At 44.3% G+C, this 26,347-nt stretch overlaps 1 protein-coding gene across 5 annotated transcripts in view; it reads right to left on the reverse strand.

Moving 5' to 3' along the window:
* Positions 1–26,347, reverse strand: part of ST7 (suppression of tumorigenicity 7) — a 160,871-nt gene that overhangs the window by 29,943 nt on the left and 104,581 nt on the right. For all 5 annotated transcript variants that reach the window (XM_015416020.1, XM_015416018.1, XM_015416019.1 and 2 more), the window contains 6 exons: positions 21,694–21,850; positions 17,487–17,541; positions 16,718–16,833; positions 14,643–14,718; positions 13,297–13,451; positions 3,262–3,359 (listed from right to left, as the gene is read on the reverse strand). In XM_015416020.1, the coding sequence (XP_015271506.1) occupies positions 3,262–3,359; positions 13,297–13,451; positions 14,643–14,718; positions 16,718–16,833; positions 17,487–17,541; positions 21,694–21,850 (657 nt within the window). The remainder of the gene's footprint in view (positions 1–3,261; positions 3,360–13,296; positions 13,452–14,642; positions 14,719–16,717; positions 16,834–17,486; positions 17,542–21,693; positions 21,851–26,347) is intronic.

The following is a 26,347-nucleotide window of genomic DNA, read 5'->3' on the forward strand; positions in this document are numbered from 1 at the left end:
CCCCCCCCCGAACGTTGTAATCTCTCACCGTTGATGTCTGGAGTGAGATCCCTGCACAGGCCATTTCAAAAAGTATTGGGGGGAATTCAACCCTCCCTGAAGGGATTTTTTTACTTCTTGGATTTTTCTGCAGACACAGGAAGTATACTGACTATGCAGGAAAAGCTGTTGGGGGAGAGTGAGCCCTCTGTTGGCAGAAATAAGTATCCGCACAACCCGCCCCCAGTTGGAATTAGATATATAGATGCTATCATAGTTTGTAATGCACTTACTGATTGTCTGAAAAGTTGTTTATCTTACTTGTAACCCACCTTTGGTCCCAGTAAAAAACATGGACTTTAAATGAAATGAGTAATAATCCATCAGATAATTTTAAATTATTGGTATATAAACTCTGAGGAACTGCACGGTAGTGTGTGGGAGGGGGAGAGTTAGAAATCCCAGTCTCTTCTAAATCTCCCTTCTCCAGAAGCCTGTAAATGCTCAGGGGCTTAAGTAGGTGTATCTATCTATTTATTTAGGCTATTTCTATGTTGTCTCTTCAGGCTCCTGCCAAGGCGGCTTACAATTAAAAACATCACAATATAAAAATGAGCCATTAAAAACAAGCCATTGGACATAAGCTGCATAAAAACTGTCATGCAACAGAAGCAGACTATTAAAAAGCTGGTAAGATAAAACCACTAATTAAAAGCCAGGGTAATAGGGTTGCCAAGTCTGGGTAGGAAACTACCTGGAGACTTTGGGGGTGGATCCAGGAGAGGGTGGGGTTTGGGGAGAGGAGGGGCCTCAGCATGGTCCAATGCCATAGAGTCCACCCTTCAAAGCAGCCATTTCTCCAGGGGAGCTGATCTCTGTCAGCTGGAGATCACTTGTGAAAACAGGAGATCACCAGGCCCCACCTGGAGGCTGGTAACCCTATTGGGTAAAGAGATGGGTTTGGGCCTGAAGCCTAAAAGAAACTAAAGCAGGTGCCAGGCGAGCCTCAAGATTGGGAGAGCATTCCACAGGCAACGTGACACCACAGAAAATGCCTTATCTCTAGTCACTACCAGAAGCACCTCTGAAAGCATGGGCACAGAAAACAAGCTTTGAAAGGCAGATCCCCCCCCCTCTCTTTAACTGACACTTGGCTGCTCTCAGCATCCTATCCATTCCTAGGCATTTTGAGTTCAAATCAGGACATTTCCCCCTCTTTTGGTTAAATTACAAAGTCATATTTTTCTGCATACCTCTGGAGTCCCCTGAATGTCTATCTTGCCTATGTGTATCCCTATCATGCTGCTTTCATTATATACACTAGCACTAGCCTCTTTACTTTTTCACACACACACACACCACATTTTGTTGGCAGAGTTCATGAAATAATCCAATCCATGCTTTGGAGTTTGCCTTCAATGAATTTACTGCAACAGGATTTTGCAAAGAAGACAATAACTGACTGTAGGCCACTAATTCAACAGAGAGGCCTTCAAAGCACAAGCACTAACACAGTCTAACACACAGCAAGGAACGAAACAACAAGAGGTAGGCTGAACTGCAAGACAGAAACATTCAATAAACCCTAAACACTAGAGAATGCTCCACAGCGCCCCCTTGGGTACAAGTGGACTAAACTACTCTTTCAGCCGTATTTACATTAACTAGACTCTTAGCAGGCTGTTGCTTGTCCAACACATTCTTCCAAACAAACTTATAGCCACCACCCCATCTCCCAAAACCTCTACTAGGCTTGCCAAGTCCCCCCGGGGGGCGGGTCAACCCCCGCCCGAGAGGCCTGTTACCCGACACCAGCAAATCGGGCCCGGGGGGAACTCCACCCCCTTCCGGCACACGTCCCCAGCGTGATGATGTCATCCAGAGGGGACATCATCATGCTGGCCACTCTATGGTTTTCTCTCGAATCCTAGTGGCCCCACCCCCAATGTGCCGACTTGATGACGTCACTTCCGGACTCCTGGGACGGCGCGGGACTCCCCCGCGGTAAGTAAATTTGGACTTGGCAGCCCTAACCTCTACAAAAACAGCCATCAGTCACATACAGTCCATCTAGCAATCCAGTTATGTCTGTCTGTTGTACAGAAACAAAAACACAAAGAAGAAATCTTTACTTGGCTTTTTCACCATTCAGAATTGGCTTAATTGGCTGCTCTGGAATTCCCTTGTGTAGGAAAAGCAATCCTTCACAAGGGCACACCAACACCATTAATGGCCCTCTGCAGAGATCAAGATTTTGAGGATGCTACTGCACTCAACTAGGTCCGGAGGGCGATCTAATACCCAACAGTTCTTCACAAGAACTGAAAAAGTTCTTTATGATGGCAGTGACCTAGAAAATTGAAAATAATAGTAATGGGAGCAGCCCATTCCTTCTTTTTTTTTTGTACTGGTGTCATATTGTCTTATGGTACTCTGCACACATTCATAAACTGTGTTATAATTATAAAGTATGGCAGTCCGAATTAGACTGCCAAATCCAACTCAAGGCAGCAGAAATTGGTCTGGAACCACTGATGAAAAGCTCTGCAGTGGAGGCCAAATCCTCAGCAGGCTAATTGAAGACAACTGGTCCAACTGGATATGACCAGTGGACATCTCCTCCACCCCAGTTGAGGAACTATAGGGTATTCATAACGCTTGAGTTCCTTTACTTTATATTTTTCAACAACTTTTGTAGCATCCAACACATCCCATCTTCTTTCCAAATCATAAAATATTTGCATTCGTTTTGGCATTCTCAGTGTCCTTTGAAGCACATCTCAGTAGACTGTGAGGACATTGCAAAATAAACATATCACTGGATGTTAATCCTTCACCTTCGTATATACGTATTAGGGGTGATCTTTGGGCTAGCATTCTTTCTCCCTGATCTTCTCCCACTTCCCTCACTGCACATAAAAGTCAACATCTACACCAGGAGATCCTAGAGCTATTTAAAAAAAGGATCTCCCTTATCCTGGACATTGAGCTCATCAAAGACAGTGGCTGGATTTCATATCCAGTATAAAAGAGCTTACCTTTGTCCTCCCTGTAGTGATGGAGCAAAGGTGGAATAAATGTTTGAGCCCAAAGACCTCTCTCAATTTTTCATGTGTAAAGATAAGGGAAGGGGGTCTGAAAAGACCCATAAAAAATTAGGTAAAACAGTGGAGATGTTACCATTGTTACATATAGGTCTCTTGGGCAAAATGCTCTCTAAGTCTTGCTATGCTTTTGACTTGGCACAGCAATAGGCAAATATTAACACAAATCCAAACTCACATCTCTCATCATTTTCACAGCTTCCCTGGTCCTCCCCAGCTTTCTTGCACACATAGCCAGCCTCCTTTTAATGTAGACTAATACATTAGTGTCCCGTCCTGGGGAGAGAGAGAGAGAAAGAGAAGGAGAGGGAAAGAAGGAGGAGGGAAACGGTTTTAGGAGGTTGAGTGTTTGCAGAAACAGATAGAACAAAAGGTCCAATTTAATATCACCAAAGAGTATACACCTTTTCCTTAGAAAGGTTGAATATCAAAGACATTTGTGAGAATATAATAAAAACAAAGATTGAGTTCTGCTATTAGTTCCAAGGATCTAAAACTGGTGTCCATCTGTTGCTAACTGGGTTAGTCAAAATGTACATTTGCACAGGTGCGAGAAGGGTTTTAGCCCCATATCTCCAGAATACTATCAGTGAATCTTGTCACTGAAATCCATTATTTTGGATAAATTCACATGCTTTCCAAAATACAGTGAACTTCCTTGTATCACACTTGATTTACTGAAGCAAAATTACACTATCCAAAGTTCCACAAATGTTTCCATTCCATTAATTACAAATGTTGCCACTTGAATGTACTATTATGACTGTGAGTGAAACCCGTAGCAGAGTTATACCTTTTTAAGTTCATCAACTTCAATGGATTCATAATGGTGTAACTCTGTTTAGGATGGCATTGCACAGGTTACTTTCTGTGCAACTTCTATAAAGCTCAGCAACTTTAGTAAAGCTGTTATCAGCCCCATGCTTTTTTCTTTCATTTTGACATTGAGTTGTGATAGCTGCGGCTCAAGTGGTTAAGATGTTGAACTGCAGGCTGGAAGGTTGGTTGTTCAGCAGTTCGAAACCCGAGTGCCGCATGGTGGAGTGAGCTCCCGTCTCTGGTTCCAGTTCCCACCAACCTAGCCGTTCAAAAGCAAGAAACTGCAAGTAGATAAATCGGTACTGCTTCGGTGGGAAGGTAACAGCGTTCCATGCGCCTTGGCGTTTAGTCATGCCAGCCACATGACCACAGAAACGTCTTCGGACAGCGCTGGCTCTTCGGCTTGGAAATGGAGATGAGCACCACAAACCTGGAGTCGGATTTGACTGGCCTTTGAGCAAGAGAAACCTTTACCTTTACCTGTGATAGGCAGATGTTTTTGGTTACACAGTTAAGCCAAATCATCCCTCTGGGATGCACTTATTGCACAGTAAATAACATGAGCTATTTGTGGTATGGTATGGAAAAAGTGTGATCCTATGAGTTGGTGCCTATATATGACCTCCGGGACTGCATAGGGATCAGTGCACAAAGGAAATTCAACAATCTTTCCCATGTTTGCCATGCCTGGTTGTGTATCTTTCACCCCAGAATATCAGTAGGAGATGTGTGAATGGATTCCCAGCAAGTTCTGAAAGTGTAATTAAAATCCACCAATTCTGACCAATGCTGCCACTTGGTGAGGTTATCTTCCCAGCCTCAGTAGTTAAACACCCAGCTGCTATTTGTCCTATGGGGAAGTATACAGGCACCATATGGATATTTTTCATCTCGCAGGTCAGTTATCAGACACAGGAAAGTCAGGAAAATGACATGGGGAAAGGGTTAACCAGGACATGGCTTTGATCCAAATCAGCCCCACCAATACCTGCTTGTTTTTAGAAAGAAAAAATGGCTCTCCTATCATACCTATATCTATCTGTAACTGTTCATGAAGGATGAAGGCTGCTAAGCTTGATGTGCACACTTTTGAAGAATAAAATTTACACAAAGTATTTGGTTTGAGACTAGAAGACAAATGGATAAGACCCACAGAGTCCTATCATCTCTATAATGCTGTTGCAAGCAGCATCTTCTACTGCGGAAGTCACAAGAGAACAGCACTACCGGTATTTCTCGGTCTGTTTGTTTGTGGTTCCAATCGCTTACTAGAGAGGTATTATTAAATACCAGTATTGGTAGTTGCTTGAGGCAATATCCTACAATAGCACGATTGTAACATTTCATTGGCTGTAGGGTTTTTTGTTTGTTTGGGAGAGGGGTTGCTTGTTTTTTGCTTACTACTGGTGGAATACTGCCCTTTAGAAAACTCCCATTCTTGTACATTGTTAGTTCTGGGTAATCCATGCTTAGTGGCCAGAGTTAAAGCCAGCACAGACTGAGGGGCCCAATCTCCAGGGGGTGGCTCCTTAAATCTTCTGGGAGTGGACCCCAGTGAAGCCATAGACTTCCTGGTCTGCTCAGGGGGCCATTCCCCCCCCCGACTGGCCTGCTGATTGGCTCTTGTCTTGGAGCCTGGGGCCTGATTCCCACATGTGAGCCACCGCCAGGGAGCCAGATACAACCCCCCTCCCCTCCCTCACTGCCAGGCCCCCTGGCCGCAAAAGCAGCCCTGCATGAATCCAGGGCTGTCGCTTCTGATATTTTTGTATTTCTGGTACAATTAAATACCAATAATTGTAGCTACTTGATGTAGTAACCCTACAATAACACAATTGTAATGTTTCATTGACTGTGTTTTTGTTTTGTTTGTTTGGGGGCTTTGTTGTTATTTTTGGTTGTTTGTTTTTGCTTACTACTGGTGGTATACTGCCTTTGGAAAACTTTCCCATACTCATAAATTAGGGCTGCCAATTCCCCCCGCTTTGGAGGCCCGATTTCTGCCCCCGCGGAATTGGGCCCTGGGGGAAACCCCACCCCCCCATGCACTTCACAGGCAAGTGACGGCATGACACCGGGCACGCTGGGGGCGGGGCCACAGCCATTTGAGGGGGAAACTCTATGTTTTCCCCTCAAATGGCTGTGCCCCCGCCCCCAGCGTGCCCGACGTCATGACGTCACTTGCCTGTGATGTGCATGCGGCGTGCGTGCGTGTGCTCCGGGAGCCACCCCAGAGTCCCCTGCCGGCGAGGTAAGTCGATTTGGCAACCCTATCATAAATTCCTAGTTCTGGTTAATCCATGCCTAGTGGCTAGAGTTAACACCAAAAGCTATGCTAACTTATTGTATCAAAAATCAAAGATTGCATGGAAAGCTTTTGTGTTGAAATGCTAAAAATAAAAATATTCAAGAAATTAATGGGCTCATACAAGAGAACTTAAGTGAAATAAAGGATCCAGTGATGCATATAATGCATCGGGTACAAGGCTATTTAAAAACCCTGATAAGAGAAGTGTCCCATGGTAGCAAGGTATAGCCTCTTTCCATCCTCAGCATCCCCTTTCAGCCTGCAATCAGCCTGTGAAAAAGGCTGGAAGCACTGTTGCATGGGTTGGGATGAGGAGGAACTAGTAGACCAATTGTTGTCTGATACGCTGAGCACTGCCTACATCTGGGCCATGCCAAAAGATGGGCCTGTAAGTGAAAGTGAGAGCCTACTCTATGGAACAATAGACACTGAACAATAAGATTTTCATGGGATTTTTGTCAGTGTTGTAGATGTACAATTGAACGTTTCTTATTATTACAATTAACTTCCTTGGAGCCTCATCATTGTCCCAATCATAGAGAAATCGAAGCAAATTTCAGATATGACATGGAGGGTCATTACACAGCATCATTTAATAAAGATGTATTATTCCTAAAATACTGAGAATCGAGCACTGTATCCTTTTAGTAATTGTGACATGCCCTGTCTTGGACTAAACAGGAAATGTACATGAAGTTAATCATTTATAAAACTACTGTATCAAGACAATATACTTGTTTCTGATTAACTTCAACTCTCTTATGTGCCCAATGAAAATGTGCAGAACACAATCCTCCTATTTTTGAGTCCCTTCTAGCAAGAACAAGATTATGCTGAAAATATTCAGAATTCATACTAATTTATCCTGAAGTCATAATTAGACTTTTCAGATAGATTAAGAAACAGATTAAAGGACTTGTAAAGAGAAAATAAATAAAGCAAGATAAGAAATTGCTTCAGTTTAAGTTCATATTAAATAATCACTTATTTTCTGACTGATCACTCTATTTAGTAAAGGACAACAGCCACACACTTCCAACATTGTTCTATGGGAGATCATTAAACAGTCTCGTCTTCACTTCTTGGTGTCTTCTTGGCAACTCAAAGAATAGTTAAAAGCAAGCAGGAACCCACAAGGCATTGCAGGAAGCACCTCACTTCCCCTCTCCCCCACTATTTCCCTTTTTTGAAAGCTCCATAGCCTCTCCCCTTTTCCTGCTTCCTTCTCTCCTTGCCAACCTGGAGATCTATTGGAGTTATAATGGATCTCTCAACTACAGAGATCAGTTCCCTTTAGGGTTGCCAGTAGGGATGGGCATGAACCACAAAAATGTGGTTTGATTCAGGTTGTGGTGAACCATGAACCCAGCCGGCTCACATACAAACCAACCTGGATTCATGAGGTTCATGTCCAAAACAGCTGAGCTGTGGGGGCAGCATGCTCCCACGACTCAGTTCTTTCAGGCTCTAAACAATTGAGTCATAGGAGCAGGCTGCCCCCACGGCTCAGCTGTTTAGATCATACCCTTAGATTATACCCTTCTGAGGTCCCTCCCCCTCCTCAAACCCCACCCTCTCCAGGCTCAACCCCCCCCCCAAATATCTAGGTATTTCCTAACCTGGAATTGGCAACCCTATCTCCTTCACACTGAACAGCCAACCTACCTGTATCTGCCCTCTGCCTTAAGCTTTCCCTCTCACACCCCCAGCAGCCTCTATCTCAAAAAACTATGGCCCAGTTGTATGCTTCCAGCCACTGGGCCAGGCGGGGCTCACTTTCCCCTGTATCCCCATCCCCACAATATTTCCTCCTTCCCTCCCCCAGGCAACCTCCAAAACCTCTTCCATTTACCTGTCTCTCTCTTTCCTTCTCAGCCATTCACCAACCATCCCTTTATTTGCCTCCCATTTTCAGCCATATTTATTATTTATTTACTTCATTTATACCCCACTTTTTTCCACAGTGGGGACCAAAGCAGCTTACATTATCCTCCTCTCCTCCTTCTTATCTGCACAATAACCCTGTGATGTAGATTAGTCTGAAAGTATGCCTGGAGCGGGGGAGAGAGCTGCCTCCCACTCAGTTCCTTTGACCGCTACCGGTAAGTCCTATCAACAAAGGTAAATGATCAGGAGATGCCAGCAGTGGGGAAGGCTGGGTGGGATTGTGGTACTGCATAGATGACCACTCGAAGATCATCAGTTACAGGTAAGCAACCTGTTTATCTTCGTCGTGGTCTCTGTGCAGTCCCACACATGGGTGATTACAAGAGCTGAACCAGTTGGAGGAGGGAACTGGCAGCTGAAAGACATAAGAAATAGGTTAGGACATAGCATTATTGTTTCAATGTACAGGTCCTACCTGTAGAAATAGAAGAATCAGGTGAAGAGAGACTTTAGCACCACTTGGCCAAAAGCAGCATCCCGTTGAGCTCGAACGTCCAATGCATAGTGGGTCACAAAGGTCAAAGTGGAGGACCACTTGGCAGCACCAGCCAGGAAAGCAGTCGAAGTCGAGACTGCTCTCGTGGAATGAGCGGTGACAGAGGTAGGTATGGGTTGATGCGCTAACTCATAGCAAAGGGCTATGGTTGAGGTCACCCACTTCGATAATCGCTGAGAAGAGATGGCCTCACCCTTGCACAGAGAGGCATATGCAATGAAAAGCCTTTGACACTTTCTAAAGGGTTGCATGCGGTGGAGATAAAAGGAGAGAGCTCTCCGGATGTCGAGGCAGTGTAAGGCTCTTTGTGGAGCGTCAGCCAGGTTCGGAAAGAAAGTGGGTAGGACAGAAACCGAGGCGGGTGAAAGGTAGAAACCACTTTAGGGAGAAAGGATGGGTCTGGTCTGAGAACAACTTTCTCCTTGTAAAAAATAGTGTCTGGAGGATATGCACGGAATGCAGCAAGTTCTCCGACCCGGCGAGCCATCGTGACAGCAATCAGAAATGCTGTTTTCGGGCTTCCGGTCTGGACTCCGCGAATGGTGGACGCATATTCGGGACGCTCCCAAAGTCGTCTCGCCCACGCGTGGCCGAGGGGGGGGATCCGCACAAGCGGAGACCCTAAGGAGCCCCAGGAAGGGGTTCCGACCCGGGGCGCATAGGGGTGGTGCCTCTTTCCTGGCCGAATGGTAGGAAATCGAGGCTCGCCCCCAGCCCCAATGGCCCTAGCTGCGGCAGTGCCCCGCATGGGGACTAGCGGAGCCGCTGGTTGTCACCAGGTGATAAAGCGGAGAAGCGATTAAAAGAAGATTTTCGGCTAAAACAGTGAGTTGCCAGTCGGAACGGGAGAAAAAGAACATGATCCACTCTTTCTCAGTAGGAAAGCAATGTGAACTGTTTGGATGAGGAATAACAACAAGCCAGTGAGGTGGATTAGGCTGGGAGTGTGTTTCCAGACCAAGTTCACCCAGCACATTTCCTTTATAGACTGGGGATTTTGAACCTAGGCCTCCCAGGCTCCCTCCCGGCTCATACTGACCACTATATATTGCTGTCTCTCTATCATTGCACTGCCTCATAGGAGCTGTAGTTATTTTTCTGGGGAAGGCTATAGTTTTGTAGATAAGCACTCCAGTTTAGTTTTGTAGACTCCACACTCCAGGCAGCATGGGGGCATCAGCAGCAAAATATTGCAAGAGGGTTAATGTTTTAAGCATGTTTGTATTCTAAGTAAAAAAATAATATATTTAATTGTGTTTGGCTGTGTCCTTTATAAAGTTTACATATCTGCTATCTGGCATTACATTTTATGACACACATGGCCTGGCCCAACAAGGTCCCATTTATATTAGATCCCACCCTCATAACAAATGAGTTTGACAACCCTGGGTTAGACTGTCAGACTAGAATCTGGGAGACCCAGCTTCGACTCCTTATTCTGCCATGGAAGTTTGCTGGGGGACTTTGGGATACCTATGAATGAATCTCCCTTGCTGTGGGGTCTCCTACTTTGGAACAGAATAAGGAGGGAAAGGTGCTCTTCTCCGGATACAGAGCACCATTTACAACAGAAAGAGAAAACATGCTAACTCTTTGATGTGTTAACACCTCTTGATTGGAGGGTCCATTTTCTGGTGGGCTAGAGCCTCTGGACCTGGCACCCATATTAGCTAAGGCCCCTGGAGTACAGATAAGGAGGGATCTGAAAAGGGTAGCTGTCTGTTCATTTTGGGTTTTTGAGTCAGCTGTTGCTTGTTCATTTGCAGGTTGTCTCTCCTGCCTGCATTTGCAATGAAGGATGGAAAGAGGGGATGATGCTAAAGATATCAACCAGGCCCAGCCCATCATAGAAAATTTTTAGGCAGCAACCTAGAGCAGCCCCTTACGAGGGGGCACCCCCTGGCCTGCCACCCCACCCCTCCCTTACCTAAACAGGGTAGTAAATCATGGGCCGCTGCCCACCTTTCCGGGAGGGCAACCCACTTGCCCAAGGGGAGCCGAAGGCACCATGGGGAGCAGCCGGCGGGGCCCAGGGCGCCTGCGCTCTACCCATGGCCCCGGGCTCTATCTGCGCAACCTCCCTCCACCTGCCAGAGTTGGCCGCACCTGGTGGACACCCCTCCCCCAGCCCTCCAGGGCCCTGCTGGTCGGCCTCCAAGCAGGGCCCCAAGCCAGGACAGGCAAGATTGCTGGACTGACACCCAGACTTAAAGAGGATGGAGGTGGTGAAGGCTGGGTCGGGCACATGCAACAGGCGCTGGCAGCTCCCCGTGGCCAAGGAGCAGCTTTCCAGAATGGAGGGCTTAGGGTTGCCAGCCTGCAGGTGGGACCTGGAGACCCTAACCCCCCCCCCCCGCATTACAGAGATCAGGTCCCCTTGAGGAAAGGCGTGTATTGGACTCGGCTGAGCTGCCTCCTCCCCAAACTCTCCCTTTGCCAGACTCCCCCCCCCTCCCCCAGTCCCCAGGAATTTTCTAACTCAGAGTTGGCAACCCTGTTTAGACTCCAGACACTGGAGGAAGCCAGGAACTCCTGGCCTTGTTAATGCTCCTGTTATTGATTCATTGGTGTTTTTATGTTTATTGATTCTATTACTGTTCTAATTGTTACTGTAGAACCAAATCAGGAGCAAAGACACTGGGATTGTGGGCTTTCGAACCCCTAAAGAGTTCTTCCTAAAATGAATTTATGTTTGAAAATTGGTGGGCGCACCGGGGGGGCACCAGAAGGTAGTCTCACCTAGTGTGCAAAAAAATACCTGGAGCCGGCCCTGGGTGCACCTAGGCAACCAACAGATATGGCATGGATTGTAAGTACCTAGTTAATAACTTTTCTTTTGCTTATTTTTCTTAGTGTACCTAGACTTGCCTTGTAGTACCTAGGGTTTGTACTTTGGAGAAATAAAGTTGTTTAATTAAGACACCCATAATTAACAAAGAAAAATAGTCTTAAATAGTAAATTTAATTATCCCACCCACCTAAAGTAAGACACCTCTGTTGCAATTGGGCTCATGTGACACCACAAGAGAGAGGGGGGCTGATTTGCCCGGGGGTGTGGCTATCAGAGTAAGGAGGGCAAGAAAAGGCTTTCTGCCCCAGTTTCCTGACTGGGCCGTAAACTGGCTGGAGAAGGTGAGGAAGAAAGTACCTTTACAATGAGGGGGCAGTTAGGCCATCCTGCCACACAGTGACAACGGCAGTCTATTATCATATTGCATTTCTCTCAGTACCGTATTTTTCGGACCATAAGACGCACCTGACCTTAAGATTTTAAAGGAGGAAAACAGGGAAAAAAATATTCTGAACCTTCGGTCCATAAGACGCACTCACTTTTCCTCCCACTTTTTTTGGAAGAAAAAGTGAGTCTTATGGTCCAAAAAATACGGTAATAGCTGGATCATAGAGATGGGTACGAACCAATAAATGAATCCTGGTTCAAGCTCAAACCGGGGCAGTTTGTGGTTCGCGAACCAGGGGTTTGGGAGAACGTGTCTTCCATGTTTTTTCATGGTGATTTGTGAGGTTCATGGAAGAGTTCGTGTGGGCTCCAAAGGCATTTAAATACCTTCAGAGCTTACTTCTGGGTCCGGCAGCCTGACCAGAAGTGAACGCCGAAGGCATTTAAATGCCATCAGAGCCCACCACTGGCCCGTGGCCAGCCTGACTGAACTCCAAGAGTGAGCTCCAAAGGCCTATAAAAGCCTTCAGGTCTCACTCTCGAAGCTCAGTCAGGCTGACCCAGAGGTGGGCTCTGAAGACATTTAAATGCTTTTGAGACTCATTTCTAGGTGGGGCTGCAACCTTCAGAGCCCACTTCCAGGTCATGCTGCAGCCAAGACCTCAACCAGAAGTGAGCTCTGAAGGCATTTAAATGCCTTCAAAGCTCAGTTCTGGGTGGGGCTGTGGCCCCACAAACCTCCCAAAGCATGAACCAGTTTGTGCAATTGAGAAGTTTGTGGTTCGTGAAAACCCCAAACCATGAATCTCCATGAACCTCCATTTTTCCAGTTCATGCCCACCCATCATGTTTCTGGCTCTCAGCTGGTACACTTGTACTCTTCTTTTGTTTTGGGCTTTATTCCCCAAGTCAATAACCATATGTATTGGATGTCTGACTTTCAATCAAGAATGTATGGTCTACAATAAAAAGATTCTGTGCCCAAAAGATTAATGATTCATCCTAAATAAATTATGCCAATTTTATATTTTTGAATTATTCTATATTGATTATTTCACAATTTATTCTGATTTTTCTAGTAACATGGAAAGAGCACAGAATTACACAGGACACAGAAGCCCTACTCTAAAGCTTCATTTAACCATCTCTCTGGTTCTGGAGATTTCGGCAGGCATTTCCCATTTCCCACATACTTTCAAGCACATCTTCACAGCTGTATGCACAAGAAACTTGCTTTTTAAAAAGAAAAACTGAGATTCTCAATTCCATGCCCAATACCACATTCTGTGGTTCTTCAATACCCCACAAATCGATGACATAAACATGGCCCTGGGTAGAAATATTATACATGTACAAATAATTATACAGTGCTCGATTGAGCACTTCCCTTTGAACAATGACTATTTTTAGTGAGATGCAAAAATCTGTCTCTTACATACACGAAGATACAGAGAAAGACTCTTACTGTGTTGTGCTTCGTACTGGGCACCATGGTGCTGCAGCTGTTGGCTACGCCTGTAACAGCCTTCACCAGCCTTCAAGGCCTGCTTAAACAGTTTCTCTGCTTCCACAATAGTTGTTGCTTCCTCTTCTGCCAAAAGAATATAAGCAGTGGCACACCTATCAGTGAAATAAACAACAAAAGCAGTCATCAATAGCAGAACTAGAAGATGGAAAGGCATTTGCTAGGACATACAAGTGAATGTGCAGATTTTGTTTGCCTTATTGCCACAGAATATGTGCATGGTCTGGAGGGTCTCAAAATCACACACTGAGCTCTCAGGGCAATTAGGGCTACCCCATGTTCTTCAGTGGAGGAAAACAGCTCTTTATGTGAAAAGTAGTGCATGTAAAATATTGGGATGGATCTTACCTCTGTCCTACTATTCCACTGAGCAAAGTTCAAAGTCTTTCTCTAATTTAAGTGGCTCTTCTGTTGGAGAAAGAGCCTCTTTAGTTGGATGAAATCTCTTTAGGCTGAAGGAAGGCTCCTTGGAGGGTGGCTGGATCCATCCCACTGTCCTTTCTTTGAAGTAATTGGGACAGTCTGACTATACAAAGAGCTATATGCATGGACTACATTTGAGGCTGTGGAAAACATGCAGAGCTCTGTATAAGCATAGGACTCTTGTTTCTGGTGATGGAGCTCTGTAAGCACATTTGCAGTTAGACTAGGTAGATTCTTCCCCCCCCCCCCAGGACAAGTAGGGAAAAGCAGGTTATACGTTTAATAAATGTGTGAGCCATGAAACCCACTGCACTGATGCAATGTTTCCCACCTACCACCACCACATCAGGACTAGCTGGAATTCAGGCTGTTGAATGGCCCAACAGCTGTGCAACATTTGCTTTAGCTGCAATGTGTGATCAGATCAGCTACAAAGGCCCCTGGCTAGAGTCCCATTCATTCCATGACCACTGCAAAGTGGCTGTGTGACCAAGTAGGTAGGAATATTGTCCAGGCACACTACGGTTGCCAGCCATGGCAACTGCAGGGGACGTAGGGACAATTTTAAAAATCAGTATTAGCAATTTTGTTTCTGCTTATTATTATTTATTTCCATCATTTGCATACTGCTTTCCAAAAGCTGTTCCATGCCCTTCATCTTCTATAAGGGAACAATCTGTCAGAACTCTGCTGTTAATAAGTTTAATATTAACAGATGAACAAGAGACCAATTCTCCCAGTACCTATAAATAGGCAAACTACCAGACAGTCAGCTCTCAGGGTGTACCTAAATTACTTGACAATACAATAGTGGATAATTTAGATCATGTGCTGGATTTCCAAAAGATTAGAAATATACTTACTCGTTCAACTCTAAGGCTTCATGTGCTGCAGAAATTCTGGCCTGTGGGTTTCTCTCTCTCCATGCCTTTTGCATTACTGTGGAAAAGAATTTTCTTTTTAACTGGAACAGCAATTTGGTACCTCACAGCCTAACATCCTATAGGCCAAGTGGTTCATAAAGTCCCAAAGGATAATCAGACACAATCAGTCACACAAATGAAATAAAGCGGGGGGGGGGGGAGTGAGGCTATTTCCTCTGAAGGAATTCGACCTGCAGTTGCATGATCACACAGTCCTTAGAAGTGCGTGATCAGACATAACCGTGGGTGAGTCGGAGGGGGTTGCTGTTAGTTTCTGATGCGCTTAAACAAGGAATTGATGTATCACATCGCTGCACTGAGGGCTCCCAATGGAGTTTGCAATTATGTGCATACTGTGAAGGAAAAAAAAAACAATGGCATGGAGTCGGGATGGCCTGATTAGACCATCCCGATGCCATGAGAGCTCGCTGGAGTGATCAGACACGTGGTCCCGTTGCAACCTGTTTACTACCGGATTTTCCCCGGTGTCTTTTTACTCCACTTCTGCCAATGGATGTGGGGTGCTTCCCAGATGTTCATGTCTGATTACGCCCCTTAAATCCACCTGGCATTCACGCCTATGGCGGGTCTAATTTTGCGTATGAGTGTACATTTGAACCAGTGCCTCTTGCTGCAGTGCCCATCATGTTGGAATGTCCACATTCACTCATTTATTTGATATAATTCAGCTCCCTTTACCCATCCATATATGCCTTTTCTCCAATGAACTCAGAGTGGCACTTGAGCTTTATAAACATCCAATGGAGTAAATTAGATTGCTTCCCAGGGACTTGAACCTGGGATTCCCACATCTATTCCCAGCTTTCTAGCTAGTGTACTACACTGGCTCACGTTTGGTCCCCTTCACCAGCTGTATCAGGGTGCAACCCTTTCCATATGAGTCCCTGTGAGAATGATTCAAATACTTGGGTTGCATTGATGAATGGGTCTCTCCTATGCAATCGGTCATGGAATGGCAGAAAGGAAGGTGGAATCGCACCAAGCAGAAGAGCCTCTGGGCTGCTGTAGCTGCATGTAAAGAGGTACAAACCTGAGCTGATGTAATGCAGTGGCTAGAGCAGGGGTGGCCAAACTTGCTTAACATAAGAGCCACATAGAATAAACATCAGATGTTTGAGAGCCACAAGACATGAACAAATGTTACACGTTTTTACTGGGAAATATGCAGTTTTGCTTTTTATTAACATTAAATGAGATTGCCAAAAATAATAACAAAAGCGGTAAAAGCAGATATAGATAATGATATTTATTTGTCCAATGATATTTGTTTGCTAATGATATTTAGCTTCTCCGGCTGCCCTGCCGGGAGCTACACAATATGTGTGAAAGTGCCGCATGCGGCGGCTCCCGAGCCACAGTTTGGCCACCCCTGGGCTAGAGTATGGGGTCCAAATATGGGAAACTCAGGCTCAAATCCTTGATGAGGACAGTTAATTACCTCCTAGTATACCATAATGACTGGGCAGCTGTGCATAAAGGAAGCTTTTGTTTCTACTGAATGTGGTCCATGCAGATGTTTTCTCTCCTGGCAGGGGAACAGGGTGAGCATGTGCCAAAATGTGAGGCAGCTTTAGTGTGCTGCCATGTATCTCAGGCTGTGAAGACACAGAGGTTATGCTAAGACAGCTGCCAGTGTCGTTTCTGTCTGGTTTCACCATTCAGTCGCAGGCCAAAATAGTGGAGAGATCAGCATACTTTGACTGGTAAAGATCTGCAAAGGAAACCTTACACCAGGGGGCATTACACTAAATGAAGGGTCAGGGAAAAGAGCAGAACAGCAAAAACAGCTAGAGATTGGAGAATCTGTGCATTCACCAGTCACTAAGGGGCAAGTGGTGGAGATCCTGTACTACTCTGTGAAACTGCAGATCTAGACAAAGTGAGCCAATGAGACACAAATAGAGTAAAGAGTTGAGTAATTTGTTTGCTCCTTATTTCTTAAAACAGACTTTGTATTCACAAACTCAAAAGTGTCCAAACAGTGAGATTCTTACTGGCATCTGCGGGCCTTAAATGGTCTGTATCGCATGTAAAGAATGTTTGATGATCCTGTGCTGAAAGATTCATATCGTAGTACGTCAAGGGTTCTCTTCCGGTTACCCATGTATACCTGCAGAGGGACCAAAATGAGACAATTTGGTTAAGTAAATGCACAGCATGCTTACCATATAGAATATGATAGGAATGAACATTATGTAAGCATCTCTGCAAATTCCCTCCTTATTTGACAGTCTGTCTTTACTCAATTCATTCTACCCAATATATTGATCTATTAGAAGGCCCTTTAGTTATGCTTGGTTGAAGGAAAGTAAAGGGGGGCACTGAGTTATGTCCTGCTTAGTTGCCTATAAATTAAAAACAAGATCAATTAAATATAGAAAAGGAAATCTGTTTTTCAGGGATCTTGAACACAGATTCATATGGAATATGAATAGGCAATACAGCCCTAACTAACTTTTATCCATGTTGTGCTGCCCCAGTCAGTTTTAAATATATCTTTGCTTTAAATGAGCAGCAATTGAATGTTTTCAATTGAACCTGATTCCTGGTTGGGTACAGAAGTCTCTCACATTGTTTGGAACCTTTTTGTTTTTTTACTGTAATGCTTGAGCTGGGTTGAAGAGGATTTTGTGTACAGGTGTACACACCAACAGTAATGTTCTTTGGATGAGATCCTTGGATCTACAGTCGCAATAAACAAATGCTTAGAGTACTTTCTAAAGTGGTCACTGTGTTTGAACTACAGTTCTGTGCAGCACTTACCGGTTGTATTCAGCTCCTCTAAACAGATTTAGTGGGTTTCGCCAGACTTTGCATTCTGTCACAATAGGAGACAAAAAACCCACAAAACTTCTGATCATTCATTTAATTCCAGTCTTCATTTATTTATTTGTTTGTTTGTTTGTTTGTTAGACTTTTACCCCGCCCTCCCACCGAAGCGGCTCAGGGCGGCTTACAGTAGTTAAAAACCAGTATACAATTAATAGAATATCAAGTCTAAAACAATACAATCGATAAAATATCAAAATACAAGATTAAGATGTGGCGGCCATCTGTTATAAAGTGCAAGTAGTTATGTGGAACGGTCAGTGTGGTCAGACTATTGAAATGCTTGCCGGAACAGTTATTTAGAAACATAACTGTCTTCAAATATGTCATTGTAGATGCACTTCATATAGAAAAATTAGAGGTATCAGCATTTATTCATTGTGATAGGAAGCATATGTGAGTGATGTGTTATGAACAAATTTAATTGCTGTATACTGAGTTAGACAAATGGTCTACTTAACCCAGTTTTGTCTGCTCTGATGGCAATAGCCCTCTAAGTAGTCACATATACATGGTTGTCTTTCCCCACCTCCATTGCAACTATCTCAGCAAAATATCTATTTCCTTTGTATATTAAATATGTGCCCATGTTTGTGCTTCTGTCTTTTAAAACACACAGGACAACATGTTAAAATTATAAAAATCCACCATGTTACCAAAGTCTGAGATAAAACAAAGCATAAAATTCAAAGATGAGTCCTCAGGATGACCGGGGGGGGGGGGACAGACGAACGGAGTCCCAAACAATAAAAACTGCTTTTTGCAGACCCTCCATATAGGCATTCTGCTTCCTAGAGGTCTAAAAAAAACCCCAAAATAGTTTCATGTGTAAGCTAGAGGACAGTATTCTAAAATGCTGTTTTTAAAATTGCCTCAACTTTGTAGACATGCCCTAGAAGTCCGTCCTGGCTCAAAATTCGCCATGAATACTTAGCTAAAAACAGATTGTCTTTTATGGATTTTTTTAATTACAGTGTCATGCTGTCAGTGATTTTACTCCAGAAAACCACTCACCAGATGTGATTTACTGCCCTGATTACAGTTTCAGTGTGATTGTGGGGTGAGACAGTTCACGGATTGGGTTATGGAATAGAAAACCCAGGCAATTAATTTAGTCTCCATGGGCTTGTTTATTTCTTCAGTAAAATTAGACTTGTCTAGATAATATCGTAAATCAGTTGAAGTTTCTAGCACAATCTTCTACTTTTATTCTTCCCGTGGTACTGGGGGTGGGAGGAATGGGAATAAACAGCACCAGCTGCTGATCTTGAATAAGGTAGAACCAAACAAGAACTGACAATGTGTACTGATATTGATTGGCAGAGGAAAATGCATAGTGAAATCTTAGGAAAATGAAAAAGTAGCAGGCATGGTCTCTTACCCCCCTCCTATCCCCCCAATTACAGATGTCCAGTAGGAGCATTCAAATATATTCCAAAGTCCAAGGCCATGGGAGGAGGGAAATCTGTTACAAAAAATTCAACTGAAAAAATGACCAACTGGCTTAATAAATTTATTCCTAAATCTTCTCAGACATGTTGTATTTCAACTGTGTGTTCCAAATCAGTGTTACCTCTCTTTGTTTCAACAGAAAATGGAAGCTTGAAGGTCAGGAAGAAGATATGCTCTTCATTATAGCACCTTGTTCTGGTTTAGATTGCAAGATTTGCTCTGCTTGTTTTGCTAGAGCAGAATAAGGTGTATACAGCACCTGCTTCCCTTACAATTGAAAGGAGGAGGGCATGGCTAATGTCTTCATCCCAAAGGCACCCAAAGGAGTCTGCTGGCAAAGCCTACCACTATTCCCTCCACACCCTTTCTTATGACAAACTAAAAACAGAAAAATAACTCCTCTAGTGGTTCAGATTTGGCCAAGATTTGGTCGAGTTCAGACGGGCAGTTTGCCCAAATATAGGTGCATGTGAGGAACGTTTCACAACCGGATTAAATGAGCCGTTCACACAGGCACATCTGTCCGGCGTTCCCCACCCGTACTCAACCCATCTTGTAATGCTTCGCTTCCGAGTTTAAAAGATACCTGGTGAAAGTGGTAGCAAACCCTAGAAAGCGCGATTATCCCGCATCCATCCCGCATCAACAAAGTGTGAATGTCAAAAGCCGCATTTTTCATATGCGCTCATGCGCATAAGTGCATATCTCCATATTATCAAAAAGAAAGCCGCGCCTTACAGCCATGCCTCCGGGCATGTGTGTGTGTGTGAACAGTGTGAATGCTCCCTTGCGCCTCCTCCCGGTATGCTCCCGCATCAGTTGCTTCAGTGTGAGCAGGGAAACCCGGCCTCCTCCCGGTTCAAACTGCCCGTCTCAACTCAACCTCTATCAGTGACTCCCACAATAGAAGGTCTGCCAGTTATGGTCATAGTCAATCCATAACAATTTGGGTTAGAAATATTCAAGATGCATAGTAAATGTTTACCACTCATGAGACCATGAGTGTAGTGTGGCCAGACAAAGCTGTAATATTTTTTTGAAGACCCATCTAGGAAGCAACAAGAGATAAAGTAGTCAACCACCACTTTTATAGAACAGATGATGGGGGGAATCTAGAAGGGACAGAAGGGGAGAGAGATACTGCTGGTATCACCCAATTTTGGTGCAACCATATGGGTTTCTCAAATGCTGGAAGGACGATGACAGATTCTGAACTGGAATCTGACCCTTCACTTCCTAATCATATGGCAGGGAAAGAAAAAGAAAGAGCACTCTTTTGTATTACCATTGTAATAATTTTGTCTTTTCAAACAAAGATCAATATATAATAGGCAGGGCTATTTTGGGGCAGGAACGCACAGGAACGGAGTTCCGGGTGGCTCCCAAGTTGGCCACGCCCAGCAGGAACTCATTAACATAATAGCCACACCCAACAGCAGAAACTCATTAGGATTGGCTACATTAGGGGTGTGGCCTAACATGCAAAGGAGTTCCTGCTACAAAAAAAGCCGTAGGTTTTTACAACAAACAAGGTAAACAGAATAAGAAGCAAAAGGTGGGTGTGGCTAGGACTATACTTCTGGTAACATGGAGTGTGTGGCCTAATATGCTAAAGAGCTATGCTCTCATGGATGTGGCTGGATATGCTTATGAGTTTCTGTTGTTGGGTGTGGCCTATTATGCTAATGAGTTCCTGCTGGGCTTTTTCTACAAAAAAAGCCCTGATAATAGGGATGCCAGGTCTTACTGGTCTTCCAGCGGGGGGCTCCTGGGTCCATCCCAGGATCTTCTGGCATGATGACATCACCCAGAAGTGATGTCATCACGCCAGGCGCATCACGCAGCGACGCTCTAGCATTCTGGTCAGAACTATATAGAGTTTCAGCCAAAATGCAAGAGTGTTGCCATGCAACATGCCTGGTATGATGATGTCACTTCCAGGTGATGTCATCATGCCAACGATGTCGACATGGGAGCAGGCTGTTAGGGAGTGGGGCTCCCTCCTCCAGCCAGCTGGCCAGCGGTGGATTGCAGCCCCTGAAATTGGGGGGAAACCCTACCCTGACTGGGTGTCTGGCAAACCCTAATATATAATTATTATAAAACCAAAGTAGGTATTTTAACAGTACTTGGAAATGGAAAGGACAATATTTAGGATATGCAACAACATCATGCACCTTATATTCAGGAGGCACTGAAAGGAAAGAGAAGCCTATCAGAATGGGCACCAGGACTTGGAAGGACAGAGCAGTCCACAAGAGTAGTCTTCAGTCATTCCAGACCTGGGCCAGCTTTTAAGCCCTAGGCAGCAACACAGGATCCCCTAAGCTGCAAGCATGTAACACCACAGTCATGTGACAGGAAAAGGATAAGACAGGGTTGCAGTGGGAGAGTGGGAAGCAGACCAAGAAGGCTGCAGACAGGAAACACAAATCAAGTACCAGGAGGTAGTAGGGAGGCACTCTTTCCTGGGCTTTGGTCATAAGGTATTTTCAACATAATTACCATTCTGCCTTTTTCTTTATACCTACTTTGGGAGAGGTATTCATCCTACAGGTACTAGGGAAATGTTGTTTTGCAGATGTGTATTTCACATATAACAACAACTGCTATTTCTTGCATTTTAAAAAATGCTGAAATTACAATTAATAACCTGTACAAGACAAAACAAAAACAAAACCCTTCTTACCTGAAACACTCTGCCGATTTGAATCTGAATCCCCATTGCTTGTATTTGAGTTGTTGGGAGAGTTGTCCACCCCACCCAGCAGAGGGCGTAAATGACTCACAGAGACCTGCTCAATGAAGGATGTCCCATACTTGCGGAAGTACCACCACTCAAATATCTGAAACAGAAGCAGGAGAAAATGAAACATATCCAATTTTGTTTTTCCTTCTTCCGGGGTAATTTCTACTCATTCCTCATATTTTAACATCTTTCCATTCTACATTTAAGCATATTTTCAGATATATTATTGTCACTATTTGTGCAGTTGTCTCAGTGTACATGATACTGCGGAGAGATTTATAAAAAACAGACAAGTTCCAAAGATCTTAAAATCTAAAATGGATAATGACAAAAACAACTGGGGTGAGGTGGGGTGGGGAAGATACAAGGACATGGATAGAGATGGGTAGATGAATATGTGCAAATTCAGTAACACTTATGCTACATGTTAGAAATGAAAATTTAAAAAATCCTTTTTAAAAAATCATCATTATAGTCCCTTGTTGCACAGACTAGTAAGTGAGACTGGCGTGAAAGTTTTTTATAATGGTGAAAGAGTTATCACATGATCAACTTTGACCAATTCAGGGAAGTTCAGGGGTAAAGCATTCATTTGGCATGTAGAAGATTCCAGGTTCAACCCCACCAGGACATCTCCAGTTAAAAGGGTTGGGTAGTAGGTGATGTGAAAGACTTCTGTCTGAGACCCTGGAAAGTAGCTGCCAATCAGAGTAGACAATACTGGTCTTGATGGACCAGTTGTCTGACACAGGGCGATTCTGCATTTGTTTTTCCCTACGTTGTTTTAGCAAACCCATGTTGAAACAGAAATTCCCCTGTGCATTGCATGCTGCTTTCACGTTTTTTGATCATTGGGGTTGATGGTACCTTCTGCATAGATTTGTGGCTGTTTTATAGCCGTTCAGGGGTGCCTTTGCAGTCAGTATGGAGTTCGCCTGGGGTATTTGAATGTGGCCTTGAGCTGTACCTTTTCCTCAGTTGTTGAGAAAATGTGGAGCAAATGTCAGATGCAAAACCAGCCACAGTATAAGATGGTTTCATGTTTGTTGTTAAGAGACTTTCCTGCTAGGCTGATTTCCTTGTCAATATTCTTCCACACAGGGCTATTTTTGGGCAGGAGCACACAGGAACGGAGTTCCGTCTGGCTCCCGAGTTGGCCACGCCCAGCAGGAACTCATTAGCATAATAGGCCACACCCAACAGCAGAAACTCCTTAGGATTGGCTACATTAGGGGTGTGTGGCCTAACATGCAAAGGAGTTCCTGCTACAAAAAAAGCCCTGGGTTTTGACAACAAACAAGGTAAACAGAATAAGAAGCAAAAGGTGGGTGTGGCTGGATGACCACACTTCTGGTAACATGGGGGTGCGGCCTAATATGCCAATGAGCTGTGTTGTCAGGGGTGTGGCCTAATATGCTAATGAGTTCCTGCTGGGCTTTTTCTACAAAAGCCCTGCTTCCACATATCCTAAAGATTCCTTCAAAATGTATGTAATTTATGTGTGAGCCTAATATTCTCCGTTACATCTTCACATTTATCTGCTCCTTGACTATGATACGCAACAGTGCCAACAGTAGGGCCCATTTTTATCACCAGAGTGACTGCTACCATCTGAATCCTGACCTTTGGGCCTTTGAGTCCAAACTGTGTGCTTTTGCACTGTTTCTTACACGGTCAAGCTGTATGCCAAGATTCAACAAGACTGCCTTTTGCCTGGAGTCATCTGTATCATATCTTGCCTATAACCATGAAAATCTAAATTTCTAACCCTGCTGGATGTAATGTTATCACTTATCTTTGTACTTGCACCTGGTCTGGTTGCTACTGAGGCATGTCATATTTGCCATTTACATAAATATTATTGAACAGATTCAGAAAGCACTTTCTCAGCATATATCAAGGTTTTAAGACAATACAGTCAATTAAAATGAGAATAATACAAGTATCATAATGAATGATCCAGTAGCAGTTCAAATTTAACAAAGTAATCAGAGAGTATGCTCTGTGTTAATGCAACTTAACAAAACATTGGAACTTAAGAACATAAGAACATAAGAGACGCCAATGTTGGATCAGGCAAAAGGCCCATCCAGTCCAACATTCTGTGTCACACAGTGGCCAGAAATACCAGTGCCATCAGGAGGTCCACCAGTGGGGCTAGGACATTAGAAGCCCTCCCACTGTTGACCCCCCCTAGCACCAGGAAGACAGAGCAGCACTTGCCCCAGAGTCCCTATCTATACCTTGTGGCTAATAGCCACTGATGGACCTCTGCTCCATATGCTTATCTAATTCCCTTTTGAAGCCGCCCATGCTTGTAGCCGCCGCCACTTCCTGTGGCACTGAATTCCAAGTGTTAATCACTCTTTGGGTGAAGAAGTACTTCCTTTTATCTGTTCTAACCCGATCGCTCAGAAATTTCATGGAGTGCCCACGAGTTCTTACGGCTGATGTCATCGCATCAGGATGTCATGCCTGGATGTGGCTGTTTGGGGGCGGGGTTGTAGCCGCCGCCACTTCCTGTGGCACTGAATTCCAAGTGTTAATCACTCTTTGGGTGAAGAAGTACTTCCTTTTATCTGTTCTAACCCGATCGCTCAGCAATTTCATTGAGTGCCCACGAGTTCTTGTATTGTGAGAAAGGGAGAAAAGTACCTCTTACCTGAAGCTTTCTTCTCTTCAGTGGGGCGAAGTCATCCAAACTGGTTAGGTCACGCCTCTTCTTGCTCCAGGCAGAGCTATGCAAATTTGTGTAGACTTTACTGGCTCAGAGCGAGGCTGACCCTCCAGTCTTAGTATAGCCCAGCTCCATAACAGATTTTGTATCCAACTAGATTTTTTTTTGCAGTGGGATATGGATGATTTCGCCCCACTGAAGAGAAGAAACCTTCAGATAAGCGCCAATGTTTCATTCTCCTTCAGTAGGAGAAGTAATCCAAACTGGTTATATGACCAAGCTACAACCTGGATGAGATCCTCAATTTTGTTTTTATTCTGTTCTACCACAGTGTTGCACACAATTTTACCAGATGAAGCTCACACAGATTTTAACTGGTGGAAAAGGTCGCTCTTGTTGCTGCAGATCTGTTGGTGTGGGTCATAACGTCCTTTTGAGGTCTCAGGCCTTGCACTTCATATGCTTTTCAGATACATGGCTTGACCTCTAAGGCAATCAAGGCAATGAATTTTGAGATCTTTTTACCTAGAAATTGTGACACAGACAGAAAATCCTTTCGCCTAATCTGCATCGCCCTATTTAAGCAAATGCACGGAGCCCTGCACACGTCTAATTTGTGCCAGACTCTCTCTTTGAGATGAGATGGCATAGGACAAAAGAACAGTAGTACCAATTCTTGGTGAACACAATAAGGAGACAATACCTTTGGCACAAAGGAAGGCTCTGTTCTAAGTACCACTGAGACCTTGCAAAATAGGCACAATTCCTTCTGTGAAACAGCATTAATTTCTGCCAAAATTATGTAGTACAACTCAATACAATAATGAGACCCATCAGAACCAACGGCAAGTGCATGCATCCTCACCTTCTACCCTGGGATTGTAGAAACTGGTTAGAAACTTGGTGACTTGATTGTTGTTCGATGCTGTAAAAAGATCCAAGATAGGGATCCCAAAACGAAATGTGATTTTGCCAGAAGATCTTTTAGTTTAAACTCCATTCTCCTGAATCTAAATCCTTCCTGCTCAACCAGTTGGCTTGGAGGTTTGTAAGACCTTATAGGTGTTCCAGTTTCAGACTACCAAAATTTTCCTCCACCCAATTGATGTGTGCCTTGGCCATACCACTGAAAGTGTGCACTAGCACATACTTGGTCCTCAGTAGGTTCCAGCCAGTTCATAGTATTCATTTCTCCCAATGGGCTCCATCTGCCTTGAACAGTCTGATCCTTGCAGTGTGCTCCCTGGCCCCTTCTGCTGGTGTCTGTAATTACCATCAGGTAAGGAAGTTGGAGGAAACGGACTCCCCTTGACAGATTTGGCCATGAAGACCACCTGCTTAGTGACCTCTTCAGGGGGAGCAGTATCTTGACATATTTTTGCTCTTTTTTTAGTCCTTCTGATAAGGAAGAAGAGTCTATTGTAAAAGGCCTGCCATGAAAGTGGGCCCAAGGCACCAAATCTATGGAATAGATCATCTGCCTTAGTGTACTGCTAACTGGCACATGAGATCCACCGACCTCTGCCAGATTTCTTTCACCATTTCCAACAATTTTACCTGCTTCTTCGCAGGTAAAAACACTTTGGCCATCTTCATCTGAATCCTAGCCCCTAAGTGGACTATGTCCCTGAAGGGTGTGAGATGACTTTTTTTAAACATTGATCAGGCAGACCGTGTGCCTGAAGAGATTGCATAGTGGAGTTGAGTGTCCTTGCTAACCTCATCTGCCTCCTTGGCTCTGTGGAGGATATCGTCCAGGTCATAGCTAAGCTATTAGAAGTACCAGAACCTTGGTAAACATACTCGGAGATGATGCCAGCCCAAAGAGTAAGGCCTTGTATTGGAAATGCTGGCCCTGAACATCAAGAAGGGAAGTAATATCTGGAGAGTAGGTTAATTGGAATATTCAGGTAAGCA

This window comes from Gekko japonicus, unplaced genomic scaffold (assembly GCF_001447785.1).
Source record: "Gekko japonicus isolate JY-2015 unplaced genomic scaffold, Gekko_japonicus_V1.1 scaffold159, whole genome shotgun sequence".
Classification (NCBI taxonomy): domain Eukaryota; kingdom Metazoa; phylum Chordata; class Lepidosauria; order Squamata; family Gekkonidae; genus Gekko; species Gekko japonicus.